The 15887-nt window shown below is 38.4% G+C and overlaps 1 protein-coding gene across 1 annotated transcript in view; it reads left to right on the top strand.

The window, feature by feature from the left end:
• LOC131070888 (carotenoid 9,10(9',10')-cleavage dioxygenase) overlaps window positions 1-15887 on the top strand; it is a 131086-nt gene that overhangs the window by 22945 nt on the left and 92254 nt on the right. Inside the window, exons 5-6 of the mRNA XM_058006551.2 lie at window positions 1754-1853; window positions 1961-2023. Coding sequence (XP_057862534.1) covers window positions 1754-1853; window positions 1961-2023 — 163 coding nt within the window. The remainder of the gene's footprint in view (window positions 1-1753; window positions 1854-1960; window positions 2024-15887) is intronic.

Below are 15887 nucleotides of genomic sequence, written 5' to 3'. Positions count from 1 at the left end.
TCATCATCTTCTTATGTTCCCTCAAAGGAAGCTACCAACTTAGGGTTGTTACTTCGAGGGATTTATGACTGTATTTGATCTATCAATGATTCATTAACTCAGACTGCTATACCATACTTAGGTCGTCAAATTGTGGATTCCTATTAATAATCCTCCAAAAACACCTTCAAATGTTGTTTTCCTCTATTATGCCCTTATCTTGTAGCATGTATTGGGATATGTGATAACTTACCATGGACCACATAATCCTTAATTGAATCTATTATGAGTCCCTATTTATATTTATGGTGTATATATGTTAACAAATGATTCCTATATAGGAGGTAGTGAGTTGTAATTACGCATCTTATTGTGAACTCTATTCTCATTGAAAACTTATAGTGGTCTGCCCTGTCAAAGTGGCCTATTACTATCAAGTATTTGCAACATATTCCTATATTTTGTTCTTGGGCAAGTTATTTCATTACAAGTGATATTAGAACATGATCTTAGCATCTAGAAGGCAAGAAAGAAAACTTTTTTTTTAATTTAGGAGGTCAGATTGTGAAGCACATATCTATCTAAATTTGGCAATTTTTTCCTAAAATTTGAAAGGTTGATCAAGGACATATAGAAGTTACTATAGTTACAATTTGAGGTCATTTGAAAGAGTTATTGCAAAATTAAGCTTTCAACTAAATTCATTCTCAAGGTTGCAAATCAGTGAATTTTTGGAGATATTTTGAGGTCTATGCTCAAGTAAGTTACAGTAAAAATTTCAGCTTATTTTTTATTGGTTCCACTGATAGCCATTATCAAGGATTTCTTTTTGTGATATTCGTTTCACTTACAACAATTGTCATGGTTAATCCTTGTCTTAGAAAAAAAATGGTGTAAAGAGTATGCTGCAATTAGTGATTTGCTTTATAAGTGTGTACTGCTGTAGTTGACTTACATTAAGTGGCCTTGCATCCATCTTATTGCTAGTTGAATTCAGCTGTAACCAGTGTAAAGACTTGCTCTTGTCGGTTTGATTCTCTTATAGCAGTCCAAAACTACTAGATTTGTGTTTTGAGAGCCAGTTTTAGTGTGTTCTGCTGCATCTAATTTGCATTGTTGTAAAATTCCGTTCTAGCTTGTATTTTCTGTATGTAACTTGCAGCAAAGTAGTCTTGTTTCCTCTTACTGTGTGTGAACTGTGTGTTGTGAGCTTTACTAGGTTGGCTGTGCTGTCATTCTTCATCCATTAAGTTGCCAACTCTGGTTGCAATTTCCAGCATATCTCCTCTGAATCTCCATCCTTTTCACAATGAGAACGATGAAACTGCTCTGTGCCTTGCCCTTGTGATTGATTATAGTAGTTGCGTTTGTCTTGCTCTTTCTTTTGTTCTTATCCTCATTTTTATCACCACCATGCTGCTGTTCTTTATCCCTGCTGTTTTTGCGTGTAGGAGAATAATTCCTTTTTATCCAGCTCCAAATAATGTGTTTGGGCACACACTTTGTCAATATCTTGGGTTTAGCCAAGAATTTTGGCCTCTCTAGGTGTACCCAAACGGCCCATCTATGCATTTCATCAGAACTTCATGACCCATAATATCTTCGTGCATCTGAACCACTCTCTTCCTAAATTCACTTGTATACTCTGAACACTCTGTCCTTGTTGATGAGCCTCCAAAATGTATTTGATCGTATAACCTCAAAAACTACTTTGTACATATCTTAGTATATTTGCATGGTAAGAAAGATCTAACACATCTATATATATCTGCAGATTGGTGACTTGAAAGGACTATTTGGGTTGTTGTCTGCAATAATATACAGTTTACGTTTAAAACTTGGTGTGTTGGATGGTACATATGGAGTGGGAGCAGGCAAGATTACCTATGTCAATCAACCAAAGTTGTTTTGTTTTGATGCCACAAATTCCACAGAATCAATGCTTTCTGAAGTTTATGGATCTATTTTGATGTCTTGACAGGAAACACGGCCCTCATCTACCATCATGGAAGGCTTCTTGCTCTGAATGAAGGAGACAAACCTTGTAAGATGTCGAACTACAGATCTTATTTGCACAATCTTCTAAACCCTTGTTACCAATATGGAAAATTATCAAATGTAACTTGGTTAAATTAAGCAATCTTTGTACTGATTCATGGGCTGACCCTTACAACTCTGATATTCATCTTCATTATTTTTTTCCAATTATTGTGACTTGCATTCTCATTGTATGCAAAATTTTTTATAGGTAGACAACAAAAGTGGGGCAGCACCAGGGCATACACACAGTACTAATAATCATGTATGATATGTAGAATATAAACCTGCAAATACATTTCAAAAGGGACAGCCAAATTTTATTGGTTACTATTTTTTCTTCCTAGAGATGTGTTTAAGAAGTGCTAGATATCACAAGAATTTCCATCGTTGACTAGAGTCTACATTCTCTGTCCTTTACATCTTCTGTGGAAGGGATATTTGGTGCTTTCATGGCGTCTTATTTGTTTTTAAGGTTTATTTCAACTTTTGTTGTTGCTTCTTGGACTATCTTTTTTTAGAATATAGACTGGTTTAATCAATATACATACTTTAGTTTCTTATGGGAAATTTATGAACAAAAAAGCATTGCAATGGGATTCCCACTCTCCCATCGTTGCTTACTTGTTCATAGAACATAGATGACACAAATCTCAACTGCTTTCACGTGAGGCTGTATGTAAATGTTTTCTCGGATTACCTCAACATGTTACTTGACCACATTCAATTTACAATAGAGGTGGCTCACTCTGACAACAAGTTTATCAAAAGATGACATAGGCAGATGTACATGCATTTGTAAGAACTAACCATCACCATTACTCATCCCTGAAAGTTGGGTTCTCAATATGCTCTTAACTAGAGCACCTAGAGTCTTATATATACAGATCACATAGAATTAGAGGATAAGCACATGACTAAGGTATTAAAAGGAATGGTTATAAGAAGTCCTTGCAAGAGAGAAGTTAAACCAAACAAGTCTACAAGAAATAAAGAACTTCGTGCCATGTTCAAGGCATCTCTAATAAGAAAACTAGGACACTAAAAAGAAGGAGCATCAAAACCTATTTAAGATCTATTAACACCTTTTAGAAATAAACTTAGGAATTCAAAGAACCCTTTGAAGTTTTGAACTCATGCTAAGTAAATGTGTTAACCTAATACTTTGCCTGCATAAAAAAATCTTGCCTTGGTGAATCTGGAAGTTTGCACCAAACTAGAATTAGAGAACATTGGGCGAACATACATGGTAGGGTCAACAAATTAAACTTAGTCAAATATGAAGATCAAACCAAACAATTCATCCACATAACGGGACCTGAATGTTAACCACATAGAGTTGGTTCATGTCTATAGTGAAAGGAAGTAGAGGTGTGGAATGTTGATGTATGTAGCTAGGTCGGAGCCCTTCTAGGGCCGACACTAGCACACCTAGTGTGTATGTGGCCCTGCCGGCCTTAGAAGGCATAAATGATTTTTGTGTTAGTCTGGCCCTAAGTGAGCGGCAGCATGTAACTTGTAATTGTAATTTGAAATATGTATTGGTCTAGCCCCAATTCATGGAACTTGTAAACCATATTGGGCAAACCCTATATTGGGCAGCAAACTTAAGTATTGTAATTAAATAGCTCTCCTTGGAAGCCGACCTTGGTAAAACTGGGAGGCTATGTCACATTCATATACAAAGCATCATTCATGCTTATGACAAGACATAATATACACAGCAATCTCCTTCAACAGTAATCAGCGAATACATTCTTATCTGCAGCGAATCATCTTCTATGCACAGCGAACTGCTTTCTGGAGACAGCGAACTCCACCTTGAGGACAGCAGACCTTATTCAAAGGACAGTGAACCTTATTCAAGGACAGCGAACCCTATTCAAGGACAGCGAACTAGATACAAAGGGCAGTGAACCTTCTTGAGGCAGCGAATTGATCTGCAAATGGTGTCTTGAACCAGCATTCAAGTGTACTGCAGATAAGTCATTTCATTGCTGTGTGTGCCCTAGTTTGAGTACTTCATACTACTGTTCACATTCTGCCGTTCTGATTGCTTCAAGTGTTGAAGCAGATTTGTAAAGACTCATACTGATTTGTCATAATAAGATTTGAGATTATAGCTGGGTTTTTCACCTCCAAGAGGGAGGTTTTCCCAAGGTATTTTGATGTGCTTTGTGTGCATGGATTTGGTTCTCTAATATTGCTATCTATATGTTACAGTCTGATCTAAAACTAACATGGAATACACTTCTTACAACAATCTTTGAGAGTAGTGTTGACGTGTATTTTGTACACCATCATACACAGAATAAAATACCTAAAGGCATCTTATCCTCTCTTGAATAAAGTCTCTAACTGCTGAAGATTCGCATGAAGGATCAGTTAGGATGACTCCAATGTTCTGGTTAGTAGGGTCTCTACGTGTGGATAAGCTCCAGTGGTATGATGTGATTTGCTGTGTCCTCAAGGGGTCTTACACTCCGAAGTCCTTGTCTTTGCTAAACTAAAGAAGCTTTTCAAAAAATAACAAAAGGATAGGGTTTTGCAAGAAGTCTAATCTAATCTAACCCTATGAATGACTTCATGTGGACAAGACTTGGCAAGATTCTACCAACTTCAATTTCGCCATAAAATAACAACTTAATTGAAATTGATGCGATCTTCTAAGGTAACAAAATGATTTTCAATGCATCAAAGATCAAAGATACTACCACGAAGGTACATATCAAAGATACAATAATGATTGAAGGTTAAGTGATTCAAATATCTCCAGTTGACCACGCAAGGCGTTCCTGCAATCAGCAAGAAGCTAGTGGTATGGAAAGCGAATCCTACCAAAGATCAAGTCTCACACTATGTCCTTCGAATTAACACACTACTTTGATTGAGCATGATTCAAGTAAATTGAACAACCATGAAGATAACCAAGAAAGTTGCAACAAAACACCATAACTTCAATATTTCATTGATTTCAAAGTCATCATGTACAACAATTGCTTGAATTTCTCTCTTCAAACTCAATCTTGCTACAAAAAGTAAAATTGCTTCTAACTCTAATCTTTCTAATACATCTAACTCTCTCTCTAATCTCTAATTTTCTGATTACAAATGAAATGAAAATGAGGGTATAAATAGCATCCTCAATTACAATGAATGGTCCAGATTGAAAACAGATCAACGGTCAAGATCATGACACCTAAACCCTAATTAGGGTTTGTTACAAATGGCCTCCTTTTTACTGAACAATATTAAATGCATAGCCAAATATTAAATTTGGCACAAAAACCTAGGAGACATAAACCAATGACAATTAAGGTGCCATGTCATCTATAACAACCTCTCATCTAGAATCTTATTCCTTTTCCAATGTTCCTTTATAGCATATGCAATGAATCTTGATACGATTCCTTCGATCTCAGCAATTGGAATCTCGGGAAGATTCTTCATACTTTCTTCCAAGTGGATGACCTGATCGAATGCATCTAGAAGAGCTGCGTCCCATGAAGATTCAAGTTCCTTTGTTCTTTCAATCAGGAGCATGGTGGCAAACATCTGATCATATTGCTCGTCTGTGACATTAGCGTCCTTGCAAAAGATGACCTTGATTCTATCCTCTAATTCCTGCATATCCACATCTGTCTCGACCTCGATCCTCCTGCCAAGAATGGTACGTAGTACCTCAAATACTCTGTCCTGGATCGGATTGATCACCTCCTCCACTTGGCTACATCTAGTACTGATGTCCTCAAAGAAAACACTCTTCATATGGAGTAAGGTTGACCACTGAAGCAAACTGTGAGGTCCTCCAGCCATGATCTTTTCTTGCGCTAAGACCTTCCTTGATGTGTGTCTAATTACTTTCAAGACAGGAATGATAACATCTTTGGTATGAGCAAATGCGGCTACTGTTATCATCAAATTGTGGATTATCTCAAGAACCTGGATAGCTTGATGAATAGTTTTCATCATCCTTGTTACAAATTCTACGGCAACTGTATGAGATTTATCCATCCAAGTACTCGTACGCTGGACCATATTCCTGAATCTTTCTGCCTCATTAATTGATTGAAGGGGAAGTGCCTGCACTGGTGATCTAACTGGATCCTGACGTCCCAAAGGTTCATTGAGATGACTGAAATATGTCCTCCATGCACCGACCTCTCTCTCAAGCTTTCTATTCTTCTCCATTTCTTCTCTAAGCTTGTCTTTCAATGCCTCAAATGAATCGGTGGCATCATCTAGTGTCTGCTCTGCTGTGGATGGTCCTAGCTCAAAAGTCTGTATATCATATTCCTCTGCTAGGATCTCACCTTCATATTTGTCTACTGCCGGTGTAGCTATCTGCAGTTTTCTGGATCCAGTCTCATCTCTAATCATCTTGGACATCTTGGTAGCCTTCCTCTTCTCTGTTACTTCGTGTGAACGTCCAACAAGGCTTTCTAAATCAATTGCATTATCTTCGTCCTCTATCACGATCACCTTGGTTAATCTTTCCTTCAACCAATCTGGGATGGCCGATCTTGTCTCTTGAACCTGTATTTCCTTATGCACTACTTCTTCTTCTCTGGGAGGAGATGTTATTTCGTTATCCTCTTTATCTTCATCTAGCTCATAATCCTGGAGAGATCCATCTGGTGACCCCTGCGGTGCCTGTCCTTCTTCCTGCCTATCATTCTGTACCATAGACTCCATAGATTCTTCCACTTGAAGTGTCCTCTTTTCTGGTCTAGAAGATGTACCGGATGAACGATCTCGGTTGGCCCCTTGCTTCTTCTTGGAAGATTCCCTCTTTTCTGGTCTTTCTTTCCTCTTCGAACCTCTTGGATGGAGATTGCCTTCACTTGCACATCGAAGGTTACCTTCACCTGAATTTCTAGGATTAGGATTGCCTTCGCTCACACTAGCTCCACCTTCGACTGGTTTCTCTTCCAAAGTGAAAGTCATAGCTATGCCTTGTTCTCTCAACTTCTGATGCTGTACGTCAACCCATCTGCGAGTACAAGACAAGACTGGAGCCATCAAAGCATCTAAATCCACGACCTCGGGCTCATTCCAATCTAACCTTATTGATTTGCTTTCTCGATCATAGGATGATTGGATATGTCTGCCACTGTCCTGTGCTTGGTCGGCCACTCTGTAAATCCTGCATTTCCTGATGAAATCCAAAGGCAATCTAGAATGCATTTTTCGTTTCACTTCAAGATCATCTAAGAGATTCATCATAAAATCTTCTATTTGGTACTCATGCTTAAACTTCCTACCGACTGTCTCCTCTAAATGTCCATGTGGATCAAAGCTTTCTCTCAAAGCAAAGGATGAAAAAGAATACAAGGCTAACTCCTTCTCTGCGTCATTCATAGCTAAAGCATTAGGACATACCTCAACTGAATTGCCCAAAATGATAGGTATTGGAACTCCATTCCCATGCCTGTGTTTGAATGCCTTCGCATATGCTGCCAACTGTCTTGTTACTTCAAGTAACACAATTCTATCTGTCGGATATCTCGGCAACATGTATGGAGGTAAAGGACATCCATGAACTCTGATATAAGTAAACTTCGGAAATTGAATAAACCAAGCACCATACCTCTTTATTAGTTCCTGTGCATCCTGAGATAATCTGTTGTGAATCCCACCTTGCAATGTCCTTGTGATGTTCATCGTGAAGGTATCATTAACTAGCTTGTAGTTGCTTCCTGGCGGATGATGCAAGTGGACATAGGAATCACAAACTCTGACCTCGCCGGGTCCTCTTCCAATCACTCCTCTGTGAGGTAGTCCTGCATACTCAAAACTCCTAATCAAGGCATAGATGACGTATGAACTCATGTGGAAAGACTTGGTAGCCTTGAGTCTCCTCAACTGTACGTCCAAGCAATGGCTAATCATCCTAGCCCAATGTATGGTTCCCTTTCCCTGAACAATCACCTGGATGAAGTAGAACATCCACTTCTCAAAATAGAAGGCGTGAGGGGCTCCTGTAACTCGGTTGAGCATTGTGATCAAATCTCTGTACTCCTCCTGGAAATCAATCCTGTGCGGTTTGTTCGGGATCTTGCTCAGGCGAGGACGGCTCTTGAGTAACCAGTTCTTGTTGGTAATGCTTAGACAAGCATCTGGATCATCTTCATACATTGACCTGGCTCCTTCTATGCTCTTGTATATCATATCCCTGTGCTCTGGAAGATGGAAAGCTTCACTTATAGCTTCCTCTGAAAGGTACGCCAAAGTGTTTCCTTCATTGGACACGATCGTTCTGGACTGAGGATCATAATGACGAGCACACTCGATCATCAACTCATGGCACTGAACTGCTGGAGGGAAGCCGGCCGCCTTAATGATGCCACTCTCGATTATTCTCCGGGCGACAGGTGATGGCTTGCCAATGTAAGGGACCTCTCGAAACTTCTTCGTGCTGAAGTTGCCCAAGTTGGTATCTCCAATGTTGCTCCACTTCGACACGATCTTCGTCTCCACTTCTTCGGTCTTTTGATCTTCCTTCATGAGAGGTGGACGACTGGTGGATGCTCCCGCCTTCGGGGTCGCCATACCTACACGACATTTCATAATAAGAACTAGATTTTGCAATGAATAACATAGATTAGAGAATAAATTTTAGGAAACATCATGATAAGTCTTTGAGTTATCATTTCCTAAAAAACGATTGAGCTACTGGAATTTAAAATTTCAAAATTCAAAATTTTAGGCTATGACGATCAACGTTCAAAATTAAAACAATAAAGCCATATCGCCATACCTCACTAGAGAGCTAACTCTAGAATGCAAAATAGAGGAATTCACCTAGGCAAAATTAATGCTAGATGGCCTTGACGTGATCTTCAAACAATCGTCCCTCTTATCAACTTCGCCACCCTTGGAGTCTTTGACGTATTCTTCAATGTCTTTCGCCTTAATTCAAACTTCAAGTTCGCACTCCTTAGATGATGTTTACGCCTTCCTTTGATGAAATTCGCACCTTGAACACCACTCGCACCTCCTCTTGAATGATACTTTCGCACCACCTTTGGATACTCCAAATCGCACTTGAATGTAGATGATTAAATGATGATGTGAAAATGAAATTTTCACCCTACCTTTATAAGCGCTCACACCACAATTACCTTGAGGCCGACTTGGTAAAAATAAGGTAATTAAAATGATTTTTAAATAAATAATAAAGGCCGACCTTTCAATCCAAGCGCTCCATTTGATTTTTAATTAATTAATAATTAATTATTAAATGCCTTTGTTTTTTAATTTAACAATTCGATTTTTTACAAGGCAAAAATAATTAATTAATATCTTGCGCAAATTTTAAATGCTATTTTTAATTGAATTTTTTAATTTATCGAATTTAGCATTTAAAATAAATTCAAAAAATGTTTGTTTTGGCGCCAAAATTTGAAGATGAAAAATACAAACCTCATCGCCCTAGTCCCTTGGAGAGGGACAGGAGCAATCTAGATGTTTTCTCCTTGATCTTGCTTTTTTAATCACCAATCTCCATCATAAGGCGAGTAATAACGTGATTTCTTCATTCCACGCTTGTTTCACTTGACTTCTACAAGGCATATTCGATGTTTGGAAGATTATCGCCCTGGTCCCTTGGTGAGGGACAGGAGCGAACTTAGTGCTCTAGCCAACATTCTTCGTACTTAACCTTTAACTTCTCGTTCATTGCCTTCCAAACGACGATCTTGATCTTGTGCGACCTTGCTTTGACATGATTTTGAAGGAAAATGAAGGATCCTGTGAAAATCGCCCTGGTCCCTGACTGAGGGACAGGAGCGATATAGCTTCCTTGGCTCAATTGATAGTCTTTTGTCGTTTGAAACCTTTGCATATCATCTTCTTAAGATACCTTAGACCCTTTACCACCTCGCATGATCTTGACTTGTCGTGATTTTGAAGGATTTGGCCAATATGGTAGATATCGCCCTGGTCCCTGACTGAGGGACAGGAGCGAACTTCAATGTCCTGGGCTCGTCCTTGCTTCCATCAACTTGCAATTATTTTTCGTGTAAAATGAAGTCCTTTGATCCTTCTTGGCCACTTGATACGCGATCAACTTTCAAAATCGAGGCCTTTATAGGAATTTCGCTCTGGTCCCTGCCTGAGGGACAGGAGCGAACTAGGGTATTTAGTGCAAAATCTTCATCATACTAACTTGCAATTATCTTCAAAGTGCAAAACAATATCCTTTACTCCCTTTCAAACATTCAAAATGTGAATAGCAACCCAAATTTAGCCTCATTTAAACACTTTCGCTCTGGTCCCTGAGAGAGGGACAGGAGCGAACTTAGTCATTTTAGTGAAAATCCTTTATTTTGGTGGTCCTTGTAACTTTGTTCTTCATTGAGACGCTTCGAAACGCCCTTGCCACCTTTCATCTTGACTTGGAGAGGTTTAAACTTAGAGAAAAGGCAATATAACCATCATATCGCCCTGGTCCCTGGCTGAGGGACAGGAGCGAATTTGTACTTTCAAGCTCAACTACACTTTGCTAACTTCAAAAATTATCTTCAATGGTCTTGTAGTACTCCGTTTCACTCATCCATGCCTTGGAATTTGCTCTTACTTGGCAAGAAATTTGTCTAAGGCAAAAATTGCTCTGGTCCCTGACTGAGGGACAGGAGCGAACTTGGGCATTTGGGTCCCTTGTTGATGTTTTGTAATCTTCAATTTGTCTTCAACGGGTTCAATTCACCTCCTTTTCTTGCCTTCAAACTTAAAACTTGCTTGATCTTTGCCTAAAACATGCCTTATGAAGAATTTCGCTCTAATCCCTGGGAGAGGGACGGGAGCTACAATAGACTTCGCCCTAGTCCCTGACTGAGGGACAGGAGCGAACTTTGCATTCTGGCCATTTTTCTTCATGTTTGTGCCTTCAAATTATATTCAACTGGTAAAATGCATCTCCTTGGACCTTTTCAAATCGTCAAGTTGTTAAAATCCTGCAAGGACAAAGCAATATTTGATTTTGAGCTCCGGTCCTTCACTGAGGGACAGGAGCGATTTTGACCCCTGGGGCATATCCGTGTTCATGAAATTCTTCAATTTATATTCAACGGAAAGATCACGCCTATCTTTACCACTTCCACTTGAAAAATCATCTTGATCCTGCAGAGATAGTAAGATTTTTGAAAACGAGCTCCGGTCCTTCACTGAGGGACAGGAGCGATTTTGCTCCTACAGGCCAAAATATCAAGATTTCACAAGTTTAATCACTTCACAAGGCAAAAACAAATCATTCCTCATGCCCAGGATCAAATATCAAAAAACTCAAAATTTGGTCAAAAATTACCCAATTGAATAAAATTCACATTTTCATCATCAACACTTAGACAAATTAAGACTCTGCATTCAAAATTCCAATCTTAGACAAATTAAGACTCTGCATTCAAAATTCCAATTGAAAATAGACCATTCTGGCGAATTCATTTCATTCAAAATTGCATCCTACAAAAGGAAGCTGAAAAAGCTCTCAAGACTGACTGGACTCTGGCCTGAAAAGATCGAAAAAGAACCCTAAGGCTTGACCCTAATCCAGACAACTGACAAACTACCAAAACCCTAAAAAACGAAGCAAAAGGCGAGCGAAAAACGAGCAAAAAGAGGGGGGTCCCCATTTCAAATGGGCGATGTGTGAAATGGTCACAACAAGTAGGTATGTAGAAATAAATTAAATCTTTGTAGTTACAAGGAAAAATACACAACAAAAGCAATATATCACCACCTAGTAATTAATGTGGGGAAGATACCTTGGGAGAAAAACCCCACACTCCAAAGCAACTCAATGTATTATTTAGCAATCAATGGTTACATACACTTGCAAAGTATAAGCTTTTATAGGAGAATCATCAACAAGACATCTAGAGTAATTCTGATAGCATAATAGTACCTAGAAGATTGATCATCAAAACCTCCACTTCAAGCTTGCAATAGATAGAAGCAATGCGTGTAATCTTTAAATGGTAATTAGGAAACCATGAGCTAAAGCCACTCAAAACTTGGCTCCTTGATCTCTAGCTTAAAAATCCAATACCCAAATTCCAAGATGAGTCCACAGGCTAATATTAGCATATTTCATTCCCTTGCCATAAGCTCATCATAAATTATCCACCAACATGTACACCTCCATTTTGGCTCCATTATCTCCATTCAAGATGCTTTATGGCATGCATAACACACATCATCAGTTCGTCAACATGTGTATTTCCCTCTTACAACTAATAAATGTTCTTACATTTCCAATATGGGAGGCCCAACTTTTGAAAGCCATAACTTCTGACTTGGGAAGTCAATTGAGCCCCTTTTTACTAAATTGTAAAGCTTAAAGAGGTCCATGTCATGGGCAGGAAGGAACTGATGCTAGCTTATCTAGAAATATTTTGAGGCCAAAACTGACCTCTATAGCCTAGAAATTGAGTGTTTCTGTTGTATACCCTGAAAATCCCAGTTTTTGTGTTCTTGACATTAGGATGCAAGATTGAGACACCTTTGCTAACATAAAAGAATCATCAAGTATTTAAAAATGGACAAGTTCCCTAAAAATATGAATGGAGATGGTAAATGGAAACTTATGTCCTGATGATGGATCATGGTGTTTGATCCGAGACGTCGGCAACGTAAAAAATTACATAGTCGAATCTAGAAGAATTACAAACAAATGGAAACTAAGTTAAGCATGGTATATTACATAGATCAAACCAACCTTGAGACTCTTCTACTCACTCCATCCATATGTTCATCCAACCTTTGGCTGATTTATCCTTTTGTGACATTGATTTCATACTAATTGCTCAATCAATTAATCACATAGTTATGATATTCTCTTTCTAATTTAATGGTTAACATTCTTTAATATTTATATTAACAAAGAATTCATAAAATTTGTTAAAGAATTAGACTAATAAGAGGATCTAACCATATTTGCTTATGATGATCTGATGCTTTGTTGGTATCCATCCCCATTGATCTCAAGAAAAATGACAGACTTTAAGGTAGTGTGGTTTACAGTGTTGGCAATAAAAAATATTAGGCAGCAGATTTCAAATACTCTGCCAATTCTGTAGCAATGCAAAAATAACCTGCAATCATTAACTATACTAGCTATGCATGGTTTGTTACCCCAATGGTTGGTTAGATTCCTAATGTGATCCAATTTCATCATAAATCTCTTTTTCGTGTGTCAATTTATAAATACCTGGCATTATTTTATACCAATCAATATAATAACTATTTTTTAGAGAGTGGAAAACATAATGAGAAATTGCTTTGTTTTGTTGTCTCAATATTAAACAAAAATACAATTAAATTATGACTTGTTCACTTTCCTTTTGAGAAGTTTGGACAGTGGATCCATGTATTGCTGCTGTATGTAATGTTAATTATGAAGATCTATGATAAAACCTATATATGCAACTACCTATCTCTGAATGGTATTTCACTTTTGGACACTACCAAGAATTTGTGATGTTCTCTTTATGTAACTGAGACAATTAGCTTGCAGAATCAGTTGCAAGAGACTTCTTTTCCTAGAGTCTTAATTAATACTTAAACAATAATAATCAAAGCTACTTGATTGCAAGAATGATAGTTTATGATACCAGTTTATCAGAGACTGTTCTATGAAATATTATTAATACCACTTATATTCTGATATTACAAGATGTATACAAGCAAGTATCACTGCCTTTCTGGTACTTAGCATGTGCGAGATGATCTTGATGAACTATATCCGATCTGCAACTGTGTCTGATTGGGTGTTGATGAAAATGCAAGTTGAAAATATCTGAATGCCGTGATGCCCTAATTGACGAACTTGAATTGCCTTGTATATCTTGGAATACCGAAAGGATAGGTTGTATTCCAAGACGTGTCTTATGCCTCTCCCCACAATCACCTTTCTTCATAACATCAATTTGTTAAGCAAATCGCATCTCTTCAAGAATTACTGATTTATTATACCAATCGTTTTCTTTCTTTAATTACTGGCACTTAACTATTTTTGATTGTATTCTTTAGAGTATGTCCATTAGTCAAATACTCTTTATCGCACTGATGTCATTATTGGCGAATCAAGTAATTAGTCAATTATTCTTTTTGATTATCGCTGTCAATATACTCACACAATGTAGACATGGGACAAATCGAATATCTACTGGGTGCCATACTCTTATGGTTGCGCTGTAGTAGATGAAGGTGATCGGTATATGAATGGTGCTGCTTCATACAGTTCTGTCACCATTTGTCTTTTTGCAGTCTTAGCATTCTGTCCATCTTTGGAAGAATAACGATAAAATTAATTTGCTGTTAACATCCATGCTGTCATCTAGCCAAATGTCTTGCTTAGTTGATTAGTTAACTGTCTTCTGAAACCTCCTTTACACCTTGGTCGATCCTTCAATTTCCTTGTTGAGTTCATCTAAGTGATTGGGTTATTCTAGACATACTACCTTTATGAGTTGATTGCATCTTCATTTGGTCTCCATATATGGATTGGTCTTGAATGGGGACATGACAGCTTCCCCCTCTTGAATTTGCTTGTCCTCAAGCAATTCCTCCTTGTCTCCTTGTTCTTGAATGAACCTGTACATAGATTAGTAATACTAATATATATATACCTATATAAATCAAAGTATTGCTAAGTATACTTAGGGAGAGGGTTGGCTTCCTTGAGCCCATGTCCATTTTGGCTTCCTTGAGCCGTTGTAGAGACTGACCTTCTTTGGGTCATCCCGCCTTATTGGCTTCCTTGAGCCCATAGACTTACAGAGGTTTGACCTTCTTTGTGTCATCCTACTCATCTAGGCAGGGTGCTGGCTTCCTTGAGCTGTGTTGTCCCCCCCCCCTCATTGGCTTCCTTGAGCCCTACTCATCTAGGCAGGGTGCTAGCTTCCTTGAGCCATGCCTCCCCCTCCCCTCATTGGCTTCCTTGAGCCTTTATGCTTAGAGAGGATTGACCTTCTTTGTGTCATCCTACTCATCTAGGCAGGGTGCCGGCTTCCTTGAGCCATGTCGCCCCTCTATGTGTTTACTTTATCCCTTGAATGGTTACATATATCATAATTTGGTGCTAATTGTACAAAATTTTTCTTCTAGTATTTACAATTTAAGATACAATAATATAATTTATTGTATGTTCCTATATACAAGTGTTGCTGTCCTTTTGGAGTGCTTCCATATCTTCCTTCCTTTCCCATGTGGCATCCTCTATTGGTAAGCCCTTCCATAGAATTAGAAACTCAGCGATGGTCCTATTTTGTAAGCTCCTTTCTCTAGTATCTAGGATAATTTCTGCTTCCAATATGAGTTTTCCTTTGTCATCGAGCGGTGGCAATTGTGTATATGGGACAACTTGCTGTCCTAGAACCTTTTTCAATTGGGACACATGAAATACATTATGGATCTTGCTACCTACAGGGAGCTCCACTTCATAAGCTACTCTGCCTATCTTCCTCAAGACCTTGTAGGGTCCGTAGAATCAGGGTTTGAGTTTTTCTGCCCTACTTGACTTAATTGATGATTGTTTGTAAGGTTGTAACCTCAAAAACACCATGTCTTCTTCTTCAAAGGCTCTTTCCACACGGTTCCTATCAGCATACAAATTTTGGTGATTTTGAACTTGATGGAGATTTTCTTTCAAGGTATTCATGATGTCAATGTTTAGTTGGACAAAATCTTTAGCTCCCGGTACCTTGCTGCCTTGAATGAGGTCTCCAAATGATGTGGCCTCATATCCATATAGTGCCTTGAAGGGGGTCATCCCAATGGACAAGTGATGAGTAGTGTTATAGCAATATTCTCCAAGATGTAGCCATTTTAGCCATGCCTTTTGCTGTCCGGAGATGTAATTCCTTAAATAT

The sequence above is a fragment of the Cryptomeria japonica genome, chromosome 9 (assembly GCF_030272615.1).
Source record: "Cryptomeria japonica chromosome 9, Sugi_1.0, whole genome shotgun sequence".
NCBI classification, from domain to species: Eukaryota; Viridiplantae; Streptophyta; class Pinopsida; order Cupressales; family Cupressaceae; genus Cryptomeria; species Cryptomeria japonica.
This window is presented reverse-complemented; position numbering and strand designations above follow the sequence as displayed.